General features: G+C 35.2%; 1 protein-coding gene across 2 annotated transcripts in view; it reads left to right on the forward strand.

Annotated features, from left to right (window-relative positions):
- The window catches only part of KIAA0319 (KIAA0319 ortholog), a 126994-nt gene that overhangs the window by 86503 nt on the left and 21551 nt on the right, over nucleotides 1-18940 (forward strand). For both annotated transcript variants that reach the window (XM_031946777.1, XM_031946778.1), the window contains 5 exons: nucleotides 1639-1787; nucleotides 3248-3399; nucleotides 8936-9074; nucleotides 13080-13239; nucleotides 18348-18490. In XM_031946777.1, the coding sequence (XP_031802637.1) occupies nucleotides 1639-1787; nucleotides 3248-3399; nucleotides 8936-9074; nucleotides 13080-13239; nucleotides 18348-18490 (743 nt within the window). The remainder of the gene's footprint in view (nucleotides 1-1638; nucleotides 1788-3247; nucleotides 3400-8935; nucleotides 9075-13079; nucleotides 13240-18347; nucleotides 18491-18940) is intronic.

The raw sequence follows: 18940 nt of genomic DNA on the forward strand, positions 1-18940 counted from the left end.
TGCACTGTGCCTCATTGTAGCATGATAATTGGGGCCCATGTAATTCATTTATGGTTCCAGGCACAAGGAGCAGCAGGTGTGGTGACCAATGAGCTAGTTTCAGATCCAAGAAAACCTGGAACAAAGTCCTACCTCTGACCCATACTGGTTGTATAGCTAGACCTTTAAAGGCTATGTACAATTCTGTCTATCTATAACTTCCAGAGAAGTAGGGTAACTTGCATTTCCTTCCCTGGGAAATCCCTATGCTGATAAAAACCATGGGGTCCAGTTCTTACCCCTTCATTATAGCAACAACTCATCTTTATATAAGAATCTAAAAAATTCCCAATGTGATTCTTTGTTCAGACCTAGAAAAGACAAAATAATTAATAATTAGACATTAGAATCATTGATAGATGAGATTGTTAGAACAATAGCATCCTAAAGTTAGAGAGATTTGGGATCACTAATATATCTTCCCTAAAGTTTAAGGGAAGAAATATTATTATATTCCTAAGCCAGAAGAGTTTTACAATCATTGACAGAACAATAGCATTCTTAGATCAGAGGGTCTCAGGATCACAGATTCCAGAGCCAGAAGATTTAGAATCAGTGACAGATCGTTAGAACAGAAGCTCCCTAAGGTCAGGGGATCTTAAAATTATTGCTGTCTCCCCTAGAAGCTATATTCCATCAATAACATATTACTGGAGAAGAAAATGGCAAAACACTTCAGTATCTTTGCCAAGAAAACCCAAATATAGTCATGAAGATTCAGACATGGTTGAACAACTCTTTCCCCAAATCTAGGCTCCTTTTTATATTTCTCTCCTCTTTCCTGCACATATGTCTACTGAGTTTAATGTATTTTTAGATTAAATTGCAGGTGTATGTCTATGTATTGTGTTCAACTCTCTAGATAAAAGCAAAGATACTGGAGTGGTTTGTCATTTTCTTCTTCAGTGGATTAAATAAGCAGAGGATAAGTGGCTTGTCCAGGATCATATAACTAGTGAGTGTCTAAGGCTGGATTTAAACTCAGGTGTTCCTAATTCCAGGCACAGTGCTCTATCCATTGGACCACCTAGCTGCCTCTAGTTGATGCTGGTTGAGAAGGTAAACTTATTTTCATCTTGACCTTTGGTACAAGAAATTTTACTGACTGACTGCATAACTGAGAATGTGGGAGACAATAGTATGTACCATTATAACCTCAACCTGAAAAGAGAGAATTGTAGAACTTGAGAGGAGAAAGGAGAACTTTGAGATCATTTAATCCAATGTTCTCATATGCCCAGTCACAGAACTAGTGAGTGACCAAGCCAGGACTAATATCTAGGTTGTCAGATTCCACTCCTTACATTATTCTCATTAATTTTCTTGTTTTTATTTAGATGAGAAGTCTCATTATCCAAAGGACAGATCATTTTACTAACAGTCCATTAGGTACCTTATTTCCAGGAATCCAACAGATACGTTCTAATGGCTGATGAAACTTGGAACATACAATTCAAGCCACCATCTTCTTTCAGTTGAAGCCCATTATGAATTCTCTAGCTAATGTATATTCCCACTGAAAAATAAGAAAGTTTAAAAGGATAATAATACCTGGCAGAATCAGAGCGCCAAGTGATTATTTCTATCATTTTCTTCCAGTGGCCCAAGTGCTGTGGAGATGGAAAACATTGACAAAGCTGTAGCCACAGTCACCGGACTTCAGGTTGGCACTTACCACTTCCGACTGACAGTGAAGGACCGCCAGGGCTTGAGCAGCATGGCCACTCTTTCCGTGGCTGTCAGGGAAGGTAAGCTGAGATGCTTCTTAAACTTTGGTCCTAATGTTGTATTGAGGCATTTTGATCATCAAGGTATGGGAGATGGGAGAGGGAGAATGAAACTCTGTCTGCTGTTACTCATCTTACTCTTCTAAGGGAATTAAAAGATAATTAACTAATTCCAGGTCTCAAATTCATAGGGAATTTGGTATTAACTTGCTTGTTTCAGAAAGATAATGGTGGAATAACAAGACATAGTATCACTAATCTAGAACTGAAGGCACTTCAGAGATTATCCTATCTGACTCAATTTACAGATGAGAGAACTGAGGTCAGGGAAGCTGAATGCATTCCCCAGATTCACACAGATATATGATTTTGTAAAAGGAAAGACACATACAGGAACTTTTCTGGAGTACAGTTAAGAGTCAAGTTCATCCCAAGGAGGAAAATTAGCCTTGAGTCTTTAGTCTCCTTTTCCTCAGTACTTCAACATCTAACCTTCTAGGACTTGGGGACTTGGCATATCTCTATTATTCCTTAGCATTCATTCTGTCTCCTTTTACTAAGCAGTTTTCCCTTCACCTTCCCCAAACACACATTTAGGAGTCTCAGTTTTCATTTTCACAGGGACTTACTGACAGTCAATAAGTCAGTCAGTCGGTAAACTTTTATTAAGCACCTATTATGTTCAGGCCCCATGCTAAAGCACTGGAGATACAAAGTCATGCCAGTGAAATGTTCCCCCAGAATTCACATGGAGGATAATAGCTCATTCTGGGGAATCATGTTTTAGGAGGGACAAAGAAAGGTCAGTTCACATGAGGGCAACCAAGAAAATGAGGGAACAGGAGAGACCAGGCCATGTAAAGAATGGCTGCTGGAGCTGGAGGCAGCTTAGAGACGAGAAAAAGCAAGGGGGATATAATGTAATATAACCATTGTCGTCAGATGGCTGAAACCACACCAGGGGGCAGGAGTTACAGAAAGACAGATTTAGGTGGCTTGGTGGCACAGTGGATAGAACTCAGGCCTGGAATCAAGATCTGAGTTTAAATCCAGCTTTAGATACCTACTACCTATGTGACCCTAAGCAAGATATTAACCTCTTATTAGCCTCAGTTTCCTCAATGTAAAATGTAGATAATAAGAGGATCTCAGGGTTGTTTTGAGGTTTAAATGAGATATTTTTAAAATGCTTAATACAATGCCTAGCACAGGATAAATGCTATATAAATGCTAGCTATTATCATCATCATTATTATTTATTTAGCTAATGGAAGGAATAGTTTCCAAATAATGAGAGCTGTCCAAAAGTGGAATCAACTACCTAAGGGAGTAGTGGGTTCCTTATTACTGAATGTCTTATATCTACAGAGCTGTAAAATAAATTAAGCATGGATTTTTAATGTGTTCTAGATGATTATAATTTCCATCATCAATGTTTTGAGTGAAATAATTTTGCTTCCATTTTATTCCACGTGGCTTAGAAAACAACAGTCCTCCTAGAGCCCACGCTGGTGGCAGACATGTCCTTGTGCTTCCCAATAACACCATTATTCTGGATGGTTCAAGGTCTACTGATGACCAAGGAATTGTGTCTTATCTATGGATCCGAGATGGTCAAAGTCCAGCAGCTGGAGTAAGTATTTGGGTCATCATCCTTTGATAATGCCATGAGTGGTATGGCAGAGCCTTTGTGAATTTGCCTTTATCAGGACAACTGGACATAATGATTTTTTTCTTTATTAATTGTTTTATTTTTTCTGGTTATACATGAATATTAACTTTTTAAATTCACATTTCTTTATGAATTATGTTGGGAGAGAAAAATCAGAACAAAAAAGAAAAAAAAAACAAAAAAGAAGTGAACATAACATATGTTGATTTATATTCAATCTCTATAGTTCTTTTTCTGGCATTTTCTGTCCAGAGTCTATTGGGACCTTGGATCACTGAACCACTGAGAAGAACTAAATCTTTCATCCCACAATCTTGCAGTTAGACATTTTGGGCATGAATATCCTGGCAATGTAGGTGGAAGGGCTGTTGGGCTAAAGAAAGAGACAATACAGTATAATAGAAATAACATTGCAATTGGAATCAGAAGGCCTGAATTTGAATACTGGTGCTGACATTTACCAATCATATGACCTTGGGCAAGACATTTAATCTTTCTGAGCCTAAAAGTCTTCATTGTAAAATGAAGATCAAATGTTCTACTACCTACTTTCAGAGTTGTTAGAAATCCTTATTAAACTAAGTGCTACATTCGAGTTATTATTGTCCCAACTTTTTAAAAGATCTGAAATTTCAACATTGTTAGTATTCCTCCCACAGATGCAGATCACAACCCCTCCTTACCTCAGTAGATAGTTTCATGAGTTGCTATGACAAAGAAGAAAAAAGTCATTACTTTGTGGCCAGTAGTTTGGTGATAACAGAGAACTCTAACCAGGCTGACGTACATAGGACTCTTACCTTGGCACAGTACAGAAGATGGTATCAAATTGGTTCTATGGACATAGGACAAGTAGATGGCAGTCATCCTCAGGAAGATGAAGATTAAAAAGAGTTTCTTTTATCCCAAAAAGGAATGAAATGGCTCCCTGCCCAGAGAGAATTTATAGAAGAACTCAAAAAAGAATTTTAAAATCAAATAAGAGATATTGAGGAAAAACAAAAAACAGAACAAACGAAACAAAAAAACAAGAAAAACAAGATTATGAAAAAAAATTTATCAACTAGAAAAGGAGATACAGAGTCTCAAAGAGGAAAATAACTCTTTGAAAATTAGAATTGGGCAAGGGGAAGCCAATGAAGCTATGAGAGAACAAAAAATAATGAAAGAAATGAGAAAGAATGAAAAAATAAAACAGAATGTGAAACATCTTATAAGAAACATGACATATCTGGAAAACTGATCAAGAAGAGAAAATATAAGAATAATTGGACTGCCTGAAGGGACCAAAAAAAAAAAAAAGAATGTTGACACAATAATGTAAGAAATAAATCCAAGAAAATTATCCTGGAGTGATAATAGGAGGGAAAAGTAGAAATAGAAAAAATCTACCTATCACCACTTCAAAGAAATTCTTTGTGAAATATGTAGGAATAGTATGTTGCCAAATTTTGAAAACCCCAAATCAAAGAGAAAATTTTGTAAGAAACAAGAATAAAACAATTCAAATATGCTAGATTAACTATTAGAATTGTACAGGACTTATCAGCAGCCATAATGAAAGACCACAAGTTCTGGAATTATATCTACCAACAATCAAAAGAACTAGGCCTATAGCCCAAAATATCATATTCAGCAAAAGCAGCTATAATATTGAATGAGAAAAGGAGCAGAATTAAAACAAAGAGAGTCAGGTGGAAAATAGAAAAGGAGAACTCTGAATCTCCCTAAATCATGAATTGTTAAAAATAATAATTTCTCTCACTTCTCTCTCAGTGATCTCATCAGTTCCTAAGGGTTAAATGATGACTTCTTTGCAGATAACTCCTAGATCTGTAAATCCAGTCCTCATTTCTTTTCCTGAGCAGCTCTCTATAGCTTCTCACCCATTGCCTATTGTGTATCACCAGGGCGAGTGGAGGTTAAAGTGGCTTGGTTCAGTCGTCCTGGGATAGCAACTGCTTTTAACCCTAGAGAAGGTACTGCTCATGCATGAAGTACAATCTCACCCATTGCCCATTGTATATCACCAACTGGGTATTCCATAGGTATTTAAAACTCAATATATGCAAAGTAGGATTGATTATCTTCTTCCTCTATGTAATTACCCCTTCTCCAAAACCCTGCTTATATCTGTTAAGGGCACTATCCTACTTGACCCTTCCTTCTCTTTTATCTGTGATTATGACAGATAATCCATAATCTTCTTAAAGATTATGTTTCCATAACATCTCTCATCTAATTTTTGCCACAAAATGGTTACTGCTGTAGTTCCTGACCTTGCCTCCTCTCATCAGAACTATTGTTAGGAAGATCTATTACACACACATGTATTACTTTGAAAACCTTATATGTTGTGTTAGTTATTATTATGCCCCTTCTCCTTCCTATCAAATTGGCTCTATGGACATAGGACAAGTAGATGGCACTCATCCTCAGGAAGGTGAAGGTTAAAAAGAGCTTCTTTTATCCCAAAAAATAATGAAATGGTCCCTGCCCAGAGAGAATTTATAGAAGAACTCAAAAAAGAATTTAAAAATCAAATGAGAGACATTGAGGAAAAAACAAAAACGAAACAAAACTAAGCCTTCTCTTTTAAATTTTTAAAAATAATTTTTTGGGTAACTTTTTGGATAACTTTCATTGTAAAAAATTAGTTAAACCAATCAACCAACACATTGGCTTCATTACAACATCCCATATCCATAGTCCCCATATCTCCTGCAAAAGGAGAGAGGTATCTCATTTTTCATCTCTTCTGTGAGGCTGACAATGATTATTATAATTATCCAACATTTAGTTTTGCTTTTATTGTTATTTTTATTTGCACTGTCATAGTCATTATATCATATATATATATATATTTATATTTTAAAATATACCCATATACCTACATATGTATATATATATATATATATATATGTATATATGTTTGTATGTATGTATACATATAGATAGATAAGATAGCCAGAATCAGGAAGATCCTCTTTCATGAATTCATAAATGCCTCAAATATCTATTAGCTATGTGACCCTGGGTAAGTCACTTAATCCTGTTTGCCTTGGTTTCTTCATCTGTAAAATGAATTGGTAAAGGAAATGGCAAAGAATTCCAGCATCTATGTCAAGAAAACCACAACTAGGGTCATGAAGAGTTGGACATGATTGAAAAAATGACTAACAACAAAAAATTCTGTTTATATGTTGTAAGCATGAGATAGGTATGACCATTGAAGATTCTTGGACAGGAGGATCACATGATCAGCTTTTGGGCTTAAAGATTTTTTCTTTTTTTGGGCAGCAGAGATGAGAAACTGAAAGCTGGGACTTTAATTATCATTTTACTTCAGAAGTCCCGGTGTAAGGTGATGCAGACCTGAATTAGAATGATGACACTGTTGTAGAAAGAAGGAAACAGTTATGAGACATGATATGGAAACAGAACTGTTTTGGCAGTTCGTTAATGATATCAAGGGAGGGATAAGAAGAATGAAGGATGACTTTCAAGTTGTAAATTCTTTGAAGGGAAGGATTGTTTTTCCAGGGCCTAACAGAGTAACAGACACTAAATGTTTATTGCTTGGATTGTAATGGATTGTAAGATACTAGATGATCCAAAGGAGAATTCTGCTCCCAACCTCATGCAGAGGCAAGGATCTCTGTCTCTACCTTTTCTCCCATTGCTGCTCATTTTTCTGCTTCTAGCTTCAGATGCAAAAATTCCTAGTTATGATTCCAGGTGGATGGACCTCAGCATAATAGAACCTACCAGCAAATATACTCTGTTAGAAGATTTTAAATTTTTTAAAAATTGCTTTTAATTTAAAAACATTGGAATCATGCCTTACTTCCTTTCCTGGCAAGATTTTGGATGGTGTGGAGACTTCAGCATGTTATCCTTGCAGCTAAGGAAAAGGATATAAAATTGTCATCATTCTCTTAGATTCTTTCAACTCATCATCCATTACATTGTGAGTTCTTTGAGGGCAAGGACTGTCTTTTATCTCTTTTTATATTATTAGTGCTTAGCACTGAAACATGGTAGGTGCTTAATAAATGCTTATTAATGGATTGAACATCCAGGTATGTGTGTTTTTGTGTGGACTTTATCATCATATCATACCTGAAAAGCCAAGTGAAAAAGGGATTATCATTCTATTTTCCCAATCTATCATTGACAAAACCAGTTTTAGTCATTGGCAAAGTCAAAATTAGAATGAAAGTCTTCACCCTCCCAGGTGAACTCATTCAATAGGAAATTTCTTCTCTGAGGCTTTAGTTTTGATTATAAATCATGACTTTTTTTCCCATTTGGCTCTTGGGAGATACATAGTTAAGTCCTCTGAATTTTACTTTTAAAAGGATTATAATAGTAAAGAATTTTTGGATAATAATGCAATTCATTTATTCAGTTCTTTTTTTGTTTTAACCTTATAGGTATGGCAATTTATTTATTTATATTATAGCTTTTTATTTACAAGTTATGTGCATGGGTAATTTTACAGCATTGACAATTGCCAAACCTTTTGTTCCAATTTTTCCCCTCCTTCCTCCCACCCCTTCCCCCAGATGGCAGGTTGACCAATACATGTTAAATATGTTAAAGTATAAATTAAATACAATATAAGTATACATGTCCAAACAGTTATTTTGCTGTACAAAAAGAATTGGACTTTGAAATAGTGTACTATTAGCCTGGAAGGAAATAAAAAATGCAGGCAGGGAAAAATAGAGGTATTGGGAATTCTATGTAGTGGTTCATAGTCATCTCCCAGAATTCTTTTGCTGGGTGTAGCTGATTCAGTTCATTACTGCTGCATTGGAACTGATTTGGTTCATCTCATTTTTGAAGAGGGCCACGTCCATCAGAATTGATCATCATATAGTATTGTTGTTGAACATTTATTCAGTTCTTTAAACCTTTCAAAGGCTGGTGGAGCTTATGCTTGAAGGGGTTTTAGTTTCTTAAATAGAAACAAAATAGAACTTTCCATCTATACCTATTTGATTGCTTCTGAAATGTTCTATTTGAGAGAGAGCAAAAACTCTCCAACTTTGCATAGAGCTTCAATTAAAAGACAACCGTTGGCTCCAATCCTTGCCAACTATGTGACCTTTAGGAAGGTAGCTCTTTCCTCATGCAGAATTTTAAGCAATCATAAGGAATTCATTCATTCATAGGAAAATGCTATTCAAAGGTAAACTGTCATGGTTATTGTGTCTGCTTGCCTACTAGTATATCTCTGGGATTCTCCCTATCCTGGCTCCTCAGGACCTTTATGGCTGACCGAGAAGAGTGACTCTGCACACTTAATTCCAGGAGAGGCTTCTAGAATCATCTTGGAAATTAGGATCCAGATAATTCTATTAAAGGATTACTCCTTTAAACGTGATGATGATATAAGAAAGGATGAGGAGCCTAAGTCTTGATAAAGAGCCCCTAACTTGTTTAGAGTTACCGTTAATAAATAATACACCGAATTGTGCCTGTTTTTTAGGATGTAATCTACAACTCTGACCACAGCGCATCTCTGCAACTCATCAATTTGGTGGAAGGAATCTATACTTTCCACTTGAAAGTCATGGACCTGCAAGGAGACTCTGACACTGACACTGCCACAGTGGAAGTACGGCCTGGTATGACACCATTCCGAAGCTGTCTGTTTCTTTGGGGTCTGTTAGGTTAATTTATTACCTAGGTGGTCTACCCTTGGATTCCTGTGCAGTTTAGCAATCAGTTCTGTTGTTTTTGTTTGGATTTGTGATTTCATCTGTGAGGGAGTTCCCCTTGCCAATGCAGGCCTATACCTGTTCTGTATAATCTTAGAAAGTTGCCTGGGGCATTGCGAGGTTAATTCTTATCTAAGGATCTATAAGTGTTTGTCACTGAAGCCAGGTCTTCTGGAAAATGAGATCTGTTTATCCCAGGGCCTATATCGCCTCCCTAAACAATTTCTAATTGGAAATTACTTGCTATGAAAGAGTAAGTTTTCTTTTTCATTTTAGTTTATTTTTTCTCTTTATCTCTCCCCATTGGGAAAAAAAAGGGGGGGGGGAGAGAAACCAAATTCTTTAAATATGCATATTCAAGCAAAAAAAATTTCCATGTTGGCCATGTAAAAATGTAATTCTCATTCTTCAGCCTGAGACCATCACTTCTCTATCAGGAATGGACAGCATTTTTCATTATGGTTGTTCTAGAATACTGGTTGGTTATATACATTTGTCAGAGTTGTTTTTTTTGTAAAATTTAATTTATTTATTTTAGTTCTAAATTTTATGTCTCACAACCCCCTCTACCCACTGAGAAAACAAGAAAATCAAAACCTATTACAAATATGTATAATCAATCAGAACAAATTCTCCCCCTTCTCTCACACACATACAGAGACACACCCCAACAACAACCAACACACAGAGTCAAGTTTTATTCTATTCTCTGCCGCAGAGAGCACAACTCCGTTTACCCAGCCACATTGTTCAAATGCCAAATGTACACTTTCCAAAAAAATATTTTATGGAGAACCCACACAGGCAGGCACTTATAAGGCAGTCAGAAAAAGTGATACAAGGACACTCTCAAGGTCTCTTAAGAACTTTTTACTTCATTGTGAGACATGGGAGACACTAGCACAGGATGGTCAGGTATGGTGCGCCCTCAACAGAGACGGTGTTGGGCTCTGTGAGCAAAGCAGAATTGAAATAGCCCAAAAGAAAGACGAGATGCACAAAATTAAAGAAGTTACCCCAAATCTTTATATGCACTATTTGTGTCTGACCTATGACAGAGCATTTTGAGCTCTGATTGGTCTGATCAGCCACAGTCTGACACACTGGCCCTCGACTCTAACATAGTGATATCATTTTGGTATTCTGAATCCAAAGAATAACCAACCAACACACACACACACACACAGAGTCAAACTTTATTCTGTACTCTGAGTCCATCACTTCTCTATCTGGAAGTGACAAGACCTCCAGTCCTCTGAAATTGTGATGGGTCATTGTGTTGATCATAGTTCCTAAGTCTTTCAGAGATGTGTGTCTATTGTTGTTATTGTATAAATTGTTCTCCTACTTCTGCTCATTTCACTCTGTATCAGTTCACACAAGACTTTCCAGGCTTCTTTGAAACCTTTCCTTTCATCATTTCTTATGGCACAATAATGTAACATTATCTCCATATAACATAATTTGTTTAGCCATTTTCCAATTAATGGACATCCCCTTAGTTTCTTCTTCTCTGCTCCCCTACCCTTCATTTTTGTACACAAGTATTCTTTTCCTTTTTCTCTGATCTCTTTGAAGTATAGGCCTGCAAGTCATATTGTCAGGTCACAGGGTATGCACAATTTAGTGACTTTGAGGGCATATTTTCAAGTTGCTTTCCAGAATGACTATACCAATTCAGAATTTTACCAACAATGCATTAATCTGCTTGTTTTCCTCCAACTGTTCCAGTGTTGGTCATTTTTTGGGGTCATCTTTGCTAATCAAATGGGTGTAAGGTAGAATTTCAGAGTTGCTTCAATGTACATTTTTCTAATTATCATTGATTTGGAATATTTTATTTTATTTTTGGGTTTGGACCATTTATTATTTTATAAAATAGTCTATTCCACTGTTGGAAAACTCTGAAGTGGGATACTTCCACTAATTGGGAGGCATGGGAATGGGCAGACACTTTTTTTTTCCATAATTGCTTCCTAGGAGCAATTTCCTAGGAAATTTCCTAGGAAGCCCATGGTTATTTTTATTTTATTTTTTTATAGTAACTTTTTATTGACAGAACCCATGCCAGGGTAATTTTTTTACAACATTATCCCTTGCACTCCTGTTCCGATTTTTCCCTCCCACCCTCCACCCCCTCCCCAGATGGCAAGCAGTCCTATATATGTTGAATATGTCGTAGTATATCCTAAATACAATGTATGTGTGCAGATCCAAACAGTTTTCTTGTTGCACAGGGAGAATTGGATTCAGAAGATAAAAATAACCCGGGAAGAAAAACAAAAATGCAAACAGTTTACATTCATTTCCCAGTGTTTTTTCTTTGGGTGTAGCTGCTTCTGTCCATCATTGATCAATTGAAACTGAATTAGGTCTCTTTGTCAAAGAAATCTACTTCCATCAGAATACATCTTCATACAGTATCATTGTTGACGTATATAATGATCTCCTGGTTCTGCTCATTTCACTCAGCATCAGTTCATGTAAGTCTCTCCAAGCCTCTCTGTATTCATCCTGCTGGTCATTCCTTACAGAACAATAATATTCCATAACATTCATATACCACAATTTACCCAACCATTCTCCAATTGATGGTCATCCATTCATTTTCCAGTTTCTAGCCACTACAAACAGGGCTGCCACAAACATTTTGGCACATACTGGTCCCTTTCCCTTCTTTAGTATCTCCTTGGGGTATAAGCCCAGTAGAAACACTGCTGGATCAAAGGGTATGCACAGTTTGATAACTTTTTGGGCATAGTTCCAAATTGCTCTCCAGAATGGCTGGATGTGTTCACAATTCCACCAACAATGTATCAGTGTCCCAGTTTTCCCGCATCCCCTCCAACATTCATCATTATTTTTTCCTGTCATCTTAGCCAATCTGACAGGTGTATAGTGGTATCTCAGAGTTGTCTTAATTTGCATTTCTCTGATTAATAATGATTTGGAACACTCTTTCATATGAGTGGTAATAGTTTCAATTTCATCATCTGAAAATTGTCTGTTCATATCCTTTGACCATTTGTCAATTGGAGAATGGCTTGGTTTCGTATAAATTAGAGTCAATTCTCTATATATTTTGGAAATGAGGCCTTTATCAGAATCTTTAACTGTGAAGATGTTTTGATTTGGAATATTTTAAAAGATGATTGTTGATTGTTTGGATTTCTTCTTCTGAAAATTGCTTTTTCATATCCTTTGATCTTTTATCAATTGGGAGGGTCCTCCTTTTTAACAAAGCCATTAAAAAAATAGTCTTGAGTTCTACAGCATTTTAGCAGCCCTACCCAAGAATGTCCTGCACCCTTTCTCTCTCATTTTTGTTACTCTTTTTTTCCTTTCTTTTTTTATATTACTGTGGGAGACCACAGTGAAATAAAAAAACAAAAACAAAAATAACTGATTACAAATGGTTGTAGTTCTGTAAAGGCTAATCAAAATGATATAATTCTTACATTTCATCCTTTTAAACAACTAAAGGCCAGGTTGATGACATTGATAAGTAGAGCACCATGTTCTCACAAAGCCGTCATTAGGAATAGTTGCTAGGGGAGTCAAAACACTGCTTCTCTGCTTTCTGGAAAAATACGAGGTCTAGGTACTGGTTCAGAGGTCAGAAGGCAGATATTTAATGGGATTTTGGGATGGATTCAAGTAATTTATGTACTATATTGTGGTACAGAACCAAGATAGAAAGGACTCTTTAAAAGTGCTATTAATGGTCAAAATTGTATGAATAAGAATGAATGGAGAAGAAAAGGTGAAGACCTTGTTCCTTTGAGTCCTCACTCCAAAACATAGAAATCATGCAACAGATTCCAAGCCTCTACTAGACCCAAAGTATCCATGTTGTTTCAGCTGTATCTACATATTTTCCAAATGGACATTCTATACCTTTTCTTTTCCCAGACCCTAAAAAGACTGGCTTAGTAGAACTGATATTGCAGGTGGAAGTTGGACAATTAACTGAGCTGCAAAAGGACATGCTTATGAGGCAGCTGGCAGTGCTGCTGAATGTACTAGACTCTGATATCAAGATACAGAAGATCCAGGCTCATTCTGATATCAGGTATGAACTAGTGTGACTAAGGTAAGCACCTGTGCAGAGTGCCTAGCCATTGTCCTGTGCTGCCCACATGATGGCTAGGCAAGAATCTCCATGAGATTTCTTTAGGGCAGGGATTCTTAACTTTTTTTTTTTAAATATCATCTGGTTATCTAGACCTATCTTTTCATTTTAAAGATAAGAACACTGAATCCCAGGGAAGTGAAGGAACTTGTCTTGAATCATAATGGATCCAGGATTTGAATTCAGAATCTTTGTCAAATCCAAAGTTCTTCCTATGTATAAAATGTTGTTTTAACTATTGAAGATACAAAAATGAAAAGTAATGTAATCTCTACCCTCTTTAAATTCAATAGAGGAACGTAAAGGCATATAGACAAACAAGAAGGACAGAGGACATAACATGAAAGGAAAAATCATTTTCAACAGGACAGATTTTGATGGAGAAACTTGGCCTTGAAAGAAAGAGGAACATTTCAATAGAAGGAGATGGGAGAGTATGGTTGCTCTGGGAATAGGGTACAACCTGAATGAATGCACTAATTCCAGTAAGCACAGTTTGGAATCCAGGAATAGTTAGTAGTCCATTTTGTTTGGGGTGAAGAATTCTTGCAGGAAAATAATGTAAAATAAGGGTAGATTAAAAAGATTAATTTTGTAGTTACATGAAATGTGAGTTAAAGAGAGGAGGGATTGGTTAGAGGTATGGAGACCAGTGATGAAGTTATCATAATAGAGTAGGTTAATGATGATGAAGACTTGAGCCAGGATTGTTGCAATGTGATTAACAATTAAAAGGAGATAATTATGAAAGACAATGCAGAAACAAAGTTGACAGAATTTGGTACCTGATGAGATGCATATGATGAAGAAGAGAGGGAAAAGTGAAAGGTAACTGTTAGGTTTACATACTGGATGAGACTGGAAACAATGATATATTTAACAACACTAATGGAAAGAATCGGTTCTGTTGGGAAAATTATGAGTCAACTCATTCATCTTTAAAATGATATAGAAATTTGGATGATTATTATCATCATCTCATTTTTCATACTTTTAAAATGTGGTTTCAATAGAAATGATTCTGGGACAAGTCATTCTCCTGCTATTATCTTATATTTAATCTCCTACAGAATATTTGCAAAGATGGCTAAAATACCTTCTTTTTGTAGTTGAATAAAAGCATGAGGATGTAAATTCATCTGCTTTAATTAAGCTCATTAAAAACATCTTGGTACAACTCTAGAAGCAGACAGGGATCAAGAATAATACAGATTTTATCCTGTTAATGCATGATTTTAAAAGCTCATTTATTTGAAAAAACTTTTTGCATTTTGAAATCTTTTTGTTCCATGTAACTTGGAGATTATGAATATTTGGCAACTATTTGAAATGTTGTTTTTCAGTTTTTATGTATATTCATATATCTGGAAAGCTGTGAGCACCAGTTTGGCCTGTGAAAATGATCTAGTTCCTTTACAATTTATTGGTTCAATTCTCTAGTATATTTTGAGATTTGTATTTGTACTTTGGGGATTTGTCACCTGTCAGTCAATGAAAAAGAATGAGTTTTTTGCTGTATAATTCTATCTACTAGATCATGTCTAGCTAGGTATACTATAGGTACTAAATTTTTTTTGGGGGTATTAATACTGAATTTATTAATGAGGCTAATAATCAATAACTTGATGATCATTGGCTTCTCAACAACTGAAGACACCCCCCTACCCCCTCCAATGAAGATCGCTGAATGTTGCTAAATTTTTGCAGCATGTAACTATCAGAAAATTGAGACAGTTTCTGTTATATTGATAATCAATTTATTAATTAGTTTAGTTGGGCAATCAATAAATTGATAAGTCAGTAGTTTTTCTTGGTAACCAAAGATAGCCATAGGAGATTCCAAATGAAAATCAATCCTTATTGGTGGACATTCAGCTCCTCCATCTGGGAATGTGACTTGATTGTGAGACTCAGCTGCCTCCAGCAATTTGGATGGGGAGACCTATCTTCACCCAGACCACTCTAACTTGATTTTCTCCTTCATCATGGAGTCACCCTAAACTTTAATAGAAGGGTACTAGTATAGAGACTCCTTTCCCCAGGGTAAGGATTTTTCTAGACTGGATTCTGTTTATATTCTAAACAGAAGTTAGGTCTCCTATTAGGGTAAGATTCCCCACCCAAGTTTGAAGAGCATATTCCTTGAGGGCTAAAAGCAATCTCATCAATCAGTCATGTCCTTCAGAAACTGACTTTAACTAGAGTTAAGCCTTAATGGAGGAAAAAAGAGAAAAGCCTTGATCCCAATTTAATAATTGGTTGTTAATATAATATAATAATTTCTCTGGCAATATTGTATTTCACAGATTCCAAAATTTCCTTGAATAATCTACATGGCTCAATAACTCTAGGTCCCATAAGGATAACCCTCCTATAATATTTGGTGGCAATTACCTGTTGCTGAATAGTCATCATAAATTCATCCATTGCCACAAACAAATCTTTATTTCTTAGTCATAAGTTTGATATTTTTGGCTGAGTGCATATAGGCATGTGGGCCAGGGAGGGCCTTTTGATTCTACTTTAAACTCTATATAGAGGTAAAACTTTTAAATATATAATTTTTTATTATACAAATTAAATTATTTCTGATATCATGCCATGAGTAATCTTTATCATTGTAATTTTAAGTAGCCTTTATTCTTTTATTCACATTGAGAAGCATCTCAGGAAATGCTTTTTCATATTCTGAATTTTCCATACATATGAATGTTGTTACTTCTTCAAATGACAAAACTTAAAATAAAAAATTTAGCCCTTCTAAAATGGTTAAAGTTATCATTGCAACACTTCAATCTTAAAAAATTTTGTTGATTTTGTTTTTACATTGGAAACATTTGACTACTGAAAGAGTGTGTAGCACTTCACATCTAATCACCTCTCTATTATAAAAAAAAAAAAAAAAAAAAAGGAAAAATTAACAGAAATTTATTTTCTCTCCCTCTTATTTCCCATCACATGGGGCAAAATAAAAATACATTTTTTGTAACAAGTCTAGTCATTCAAACAAATTTCCTAAATGTCTATGTGCAAAACTATATACATGTCATATATCTCATACATCATTTTTCAGTGATGGATAGCATGTTTCATCATTGGACCTCCAGAATAATGAATAATTATAATTAGTTCTTAATACTTTCAAAATTTTTCATTTTTTTAGTATTATTGTTATTATACAAATTATTTTTTCAGTTCTTATTTCATTATTCATTAATTTATAAAGTTCTCAGAATTGTATATTTTTATAAAATTAGTGGTATAGAATAAATTGCCTTTCCATTTCTGTTCATTTCACTCTACATCATTTCATACAAATTTTCTATATCACTTTAAAATCATCTATTTCTTTTAGCATAGTAGTATTCTATTACATTCATCTATTATGATTTATGCATTCATTCCTTATGCAGACATCCCCTTGGTTTCCAGGGTTTTGTTTTATTTTCTTATGATTTTCCCATAACAAAAAGAACTGTTATAAATCTTTTGTATACAAAGACAAAAAACCCTCTTTGACCTCTTGGGGGTAGGACCAGTACTGGTTCATATCTGGGTCAGTGGGCACCTATTTCTTGAACATAGAGCCCTGGAGAACCAAGTACTTTTTTTGGATAACTTAATGCCATGATTATGAACATCAGTGATTATGTTATTATTTAATATAGAGTTGACCTTGGATTCTATCCCCCTTTTCCCTCATTCAATTCTCCCCCAAAGAACTATACTACTACTTCTTGTTATTCTTTCTTCTTTTTTTCTAATCAGTCTGTTGGTTGTCACTGTGTCCTACTTTTATCAAGTTCTTTCCTCCCTTCTGACCTACTTCTTCTCATCTGGCATAGGCCAAAAATAATATGATGACTAAACATATTAAAATGGTATTTTTAAAAAAGAATAACTAACCTCCAAAGGACTCTTTGATGAATAAAAAATAAGTGTTATAATTGTATTACTTGTATCCCGTTACTTCTTCACATCTGTTTTGATTGTTCAGAGATCTTTATAAGTTTCTATTTTTGGACAGCATTCTAGATAGAAGAGATTATTAGATAAATTATCTACAAACAAAGTGTGTGGAGTACACATCCGACCTCATACACAATACTTCCTGGTTGTGTGACCCCACTTGTCTCTCAAAAAATCAAAAACAAAAAAAGAAAACAAATAAAGAGGAAGAGAAAAAGATGAGCAAAACTGAGAAATGCAATGAAAGAAATCTGACAATATATGCAATGTTTTAAATTCATAAACTTTCCCATTCATCTCCCTACCCCTATTCCTTCACAAGGGGTGAAATATTTTCTCTTGGCTTTTTCCAGATCTTCTTTGGGCTCAAGATGATTCTTTATAATTTTGTAACATTCTTTTTTTTTTTTTTTATTGCTTTGTGATTGTTCCTTTTGTTACCATATTATAGTCTTTGTGTATGTTGTTTTCTAGTCCCTGCTCATTTCACTTTTCATCAGTTCACATAAGTCTTTCCATATTTCTCTGTATAATCTTTAAGCCATTGTTTCACATGACATATTAATATTTCATTATTTTCATGTACTACATTTTGTTTAATCCCCAACAATGGCCATCTACTTTGTTTCCATTTCTTGGTATATATAAAGGCTTTCTTTTTTTGTCCATGACTCCCTTATCTATAACAATCTACATACACACACAGAGTATATATGTGCATGTATATAAATATATAGTTATAGCAGTAAAATCTCTGGATTAAAGGATGTGGATATTCCATATTTCCAGACTTCTTTCCAGAATAGTATACTAATTTACAGCTTCATCAACAATACATTAGTGCAACTACTTTTGCATGTGTAGTTGTTTTAAAATAAAAATGTATGACATGAATAAAGTGCCAAATTATCAATTGCTTTGTTCATGCAAAAACATATGGGGTACTGACTGAGAAGGGATAAGACTTGTAAAACTGTTTTAAACAGTTTTAAAACTTCACTTCTCAAAGTCTACTGCTAAGTTCAAGAGGAAACAATAATTGTTTGACAGTGAGAGGATCTTTCTTGTCTTTTCTGCAGCACTGTGATCATATTCTATGTGCAAAGTGGACAGCCAGTTAGAGTTATCCAGGCTGTTGAGGTGGCCCGGACTTTGCACGCTCAGCTCTTAAAGGAAAAGGCAGACTTCTTGCTTTTTAAAGTCCTGCGAGTTGACACAGAAGGTGGGTCTCCTTATGTAAATTGTTTTTTCTCCTTGTAATATTAAACTTTCCAACCACAGACACTCTTTATTTATACAGGAAGAGGATTAGAATAAATAAAGGTTTATAGTGCTTGGTCTTAAGATGTTAAGCACTGCTTTTACATCAGATTTTCTGGCCAGTTTCCTAAATAGCATGACATTGAGACAAGACTCAGGTTTGCCAAACTTGTATGTCTGAGGGAGACTGGGATATATCATATATCATCATATATATGGAATATATGTGATATACCAGTTTTTAAAAGCTTTTAAAGCTACTGATGAAGAATTATCATTGTTGCTTTCACCTTTGAATAGGAGGGATGGTGGAAGATAAAAGTTAATATAGCTGTCAGGAATTAAGAAGATATCATGTTTAGATATAAACTATGCCTTATGCCATCAGATTGAAGAGCACAATTGTAGTTCA

This window comes from Sarcophilus harrisii, chromosome 1 (genome assembly GCF_902635505.1).
Source record: "Sarcophilus harrisii chromosome 1, mSarHar1.11, whole genome shotgun sequence".
NCBI lineage: Eukaryota > Metazoa > Chordata > Mammalia > Dasyuromorphia > Dasyuridae > Sarcophilus > Sarcophilus harrisii.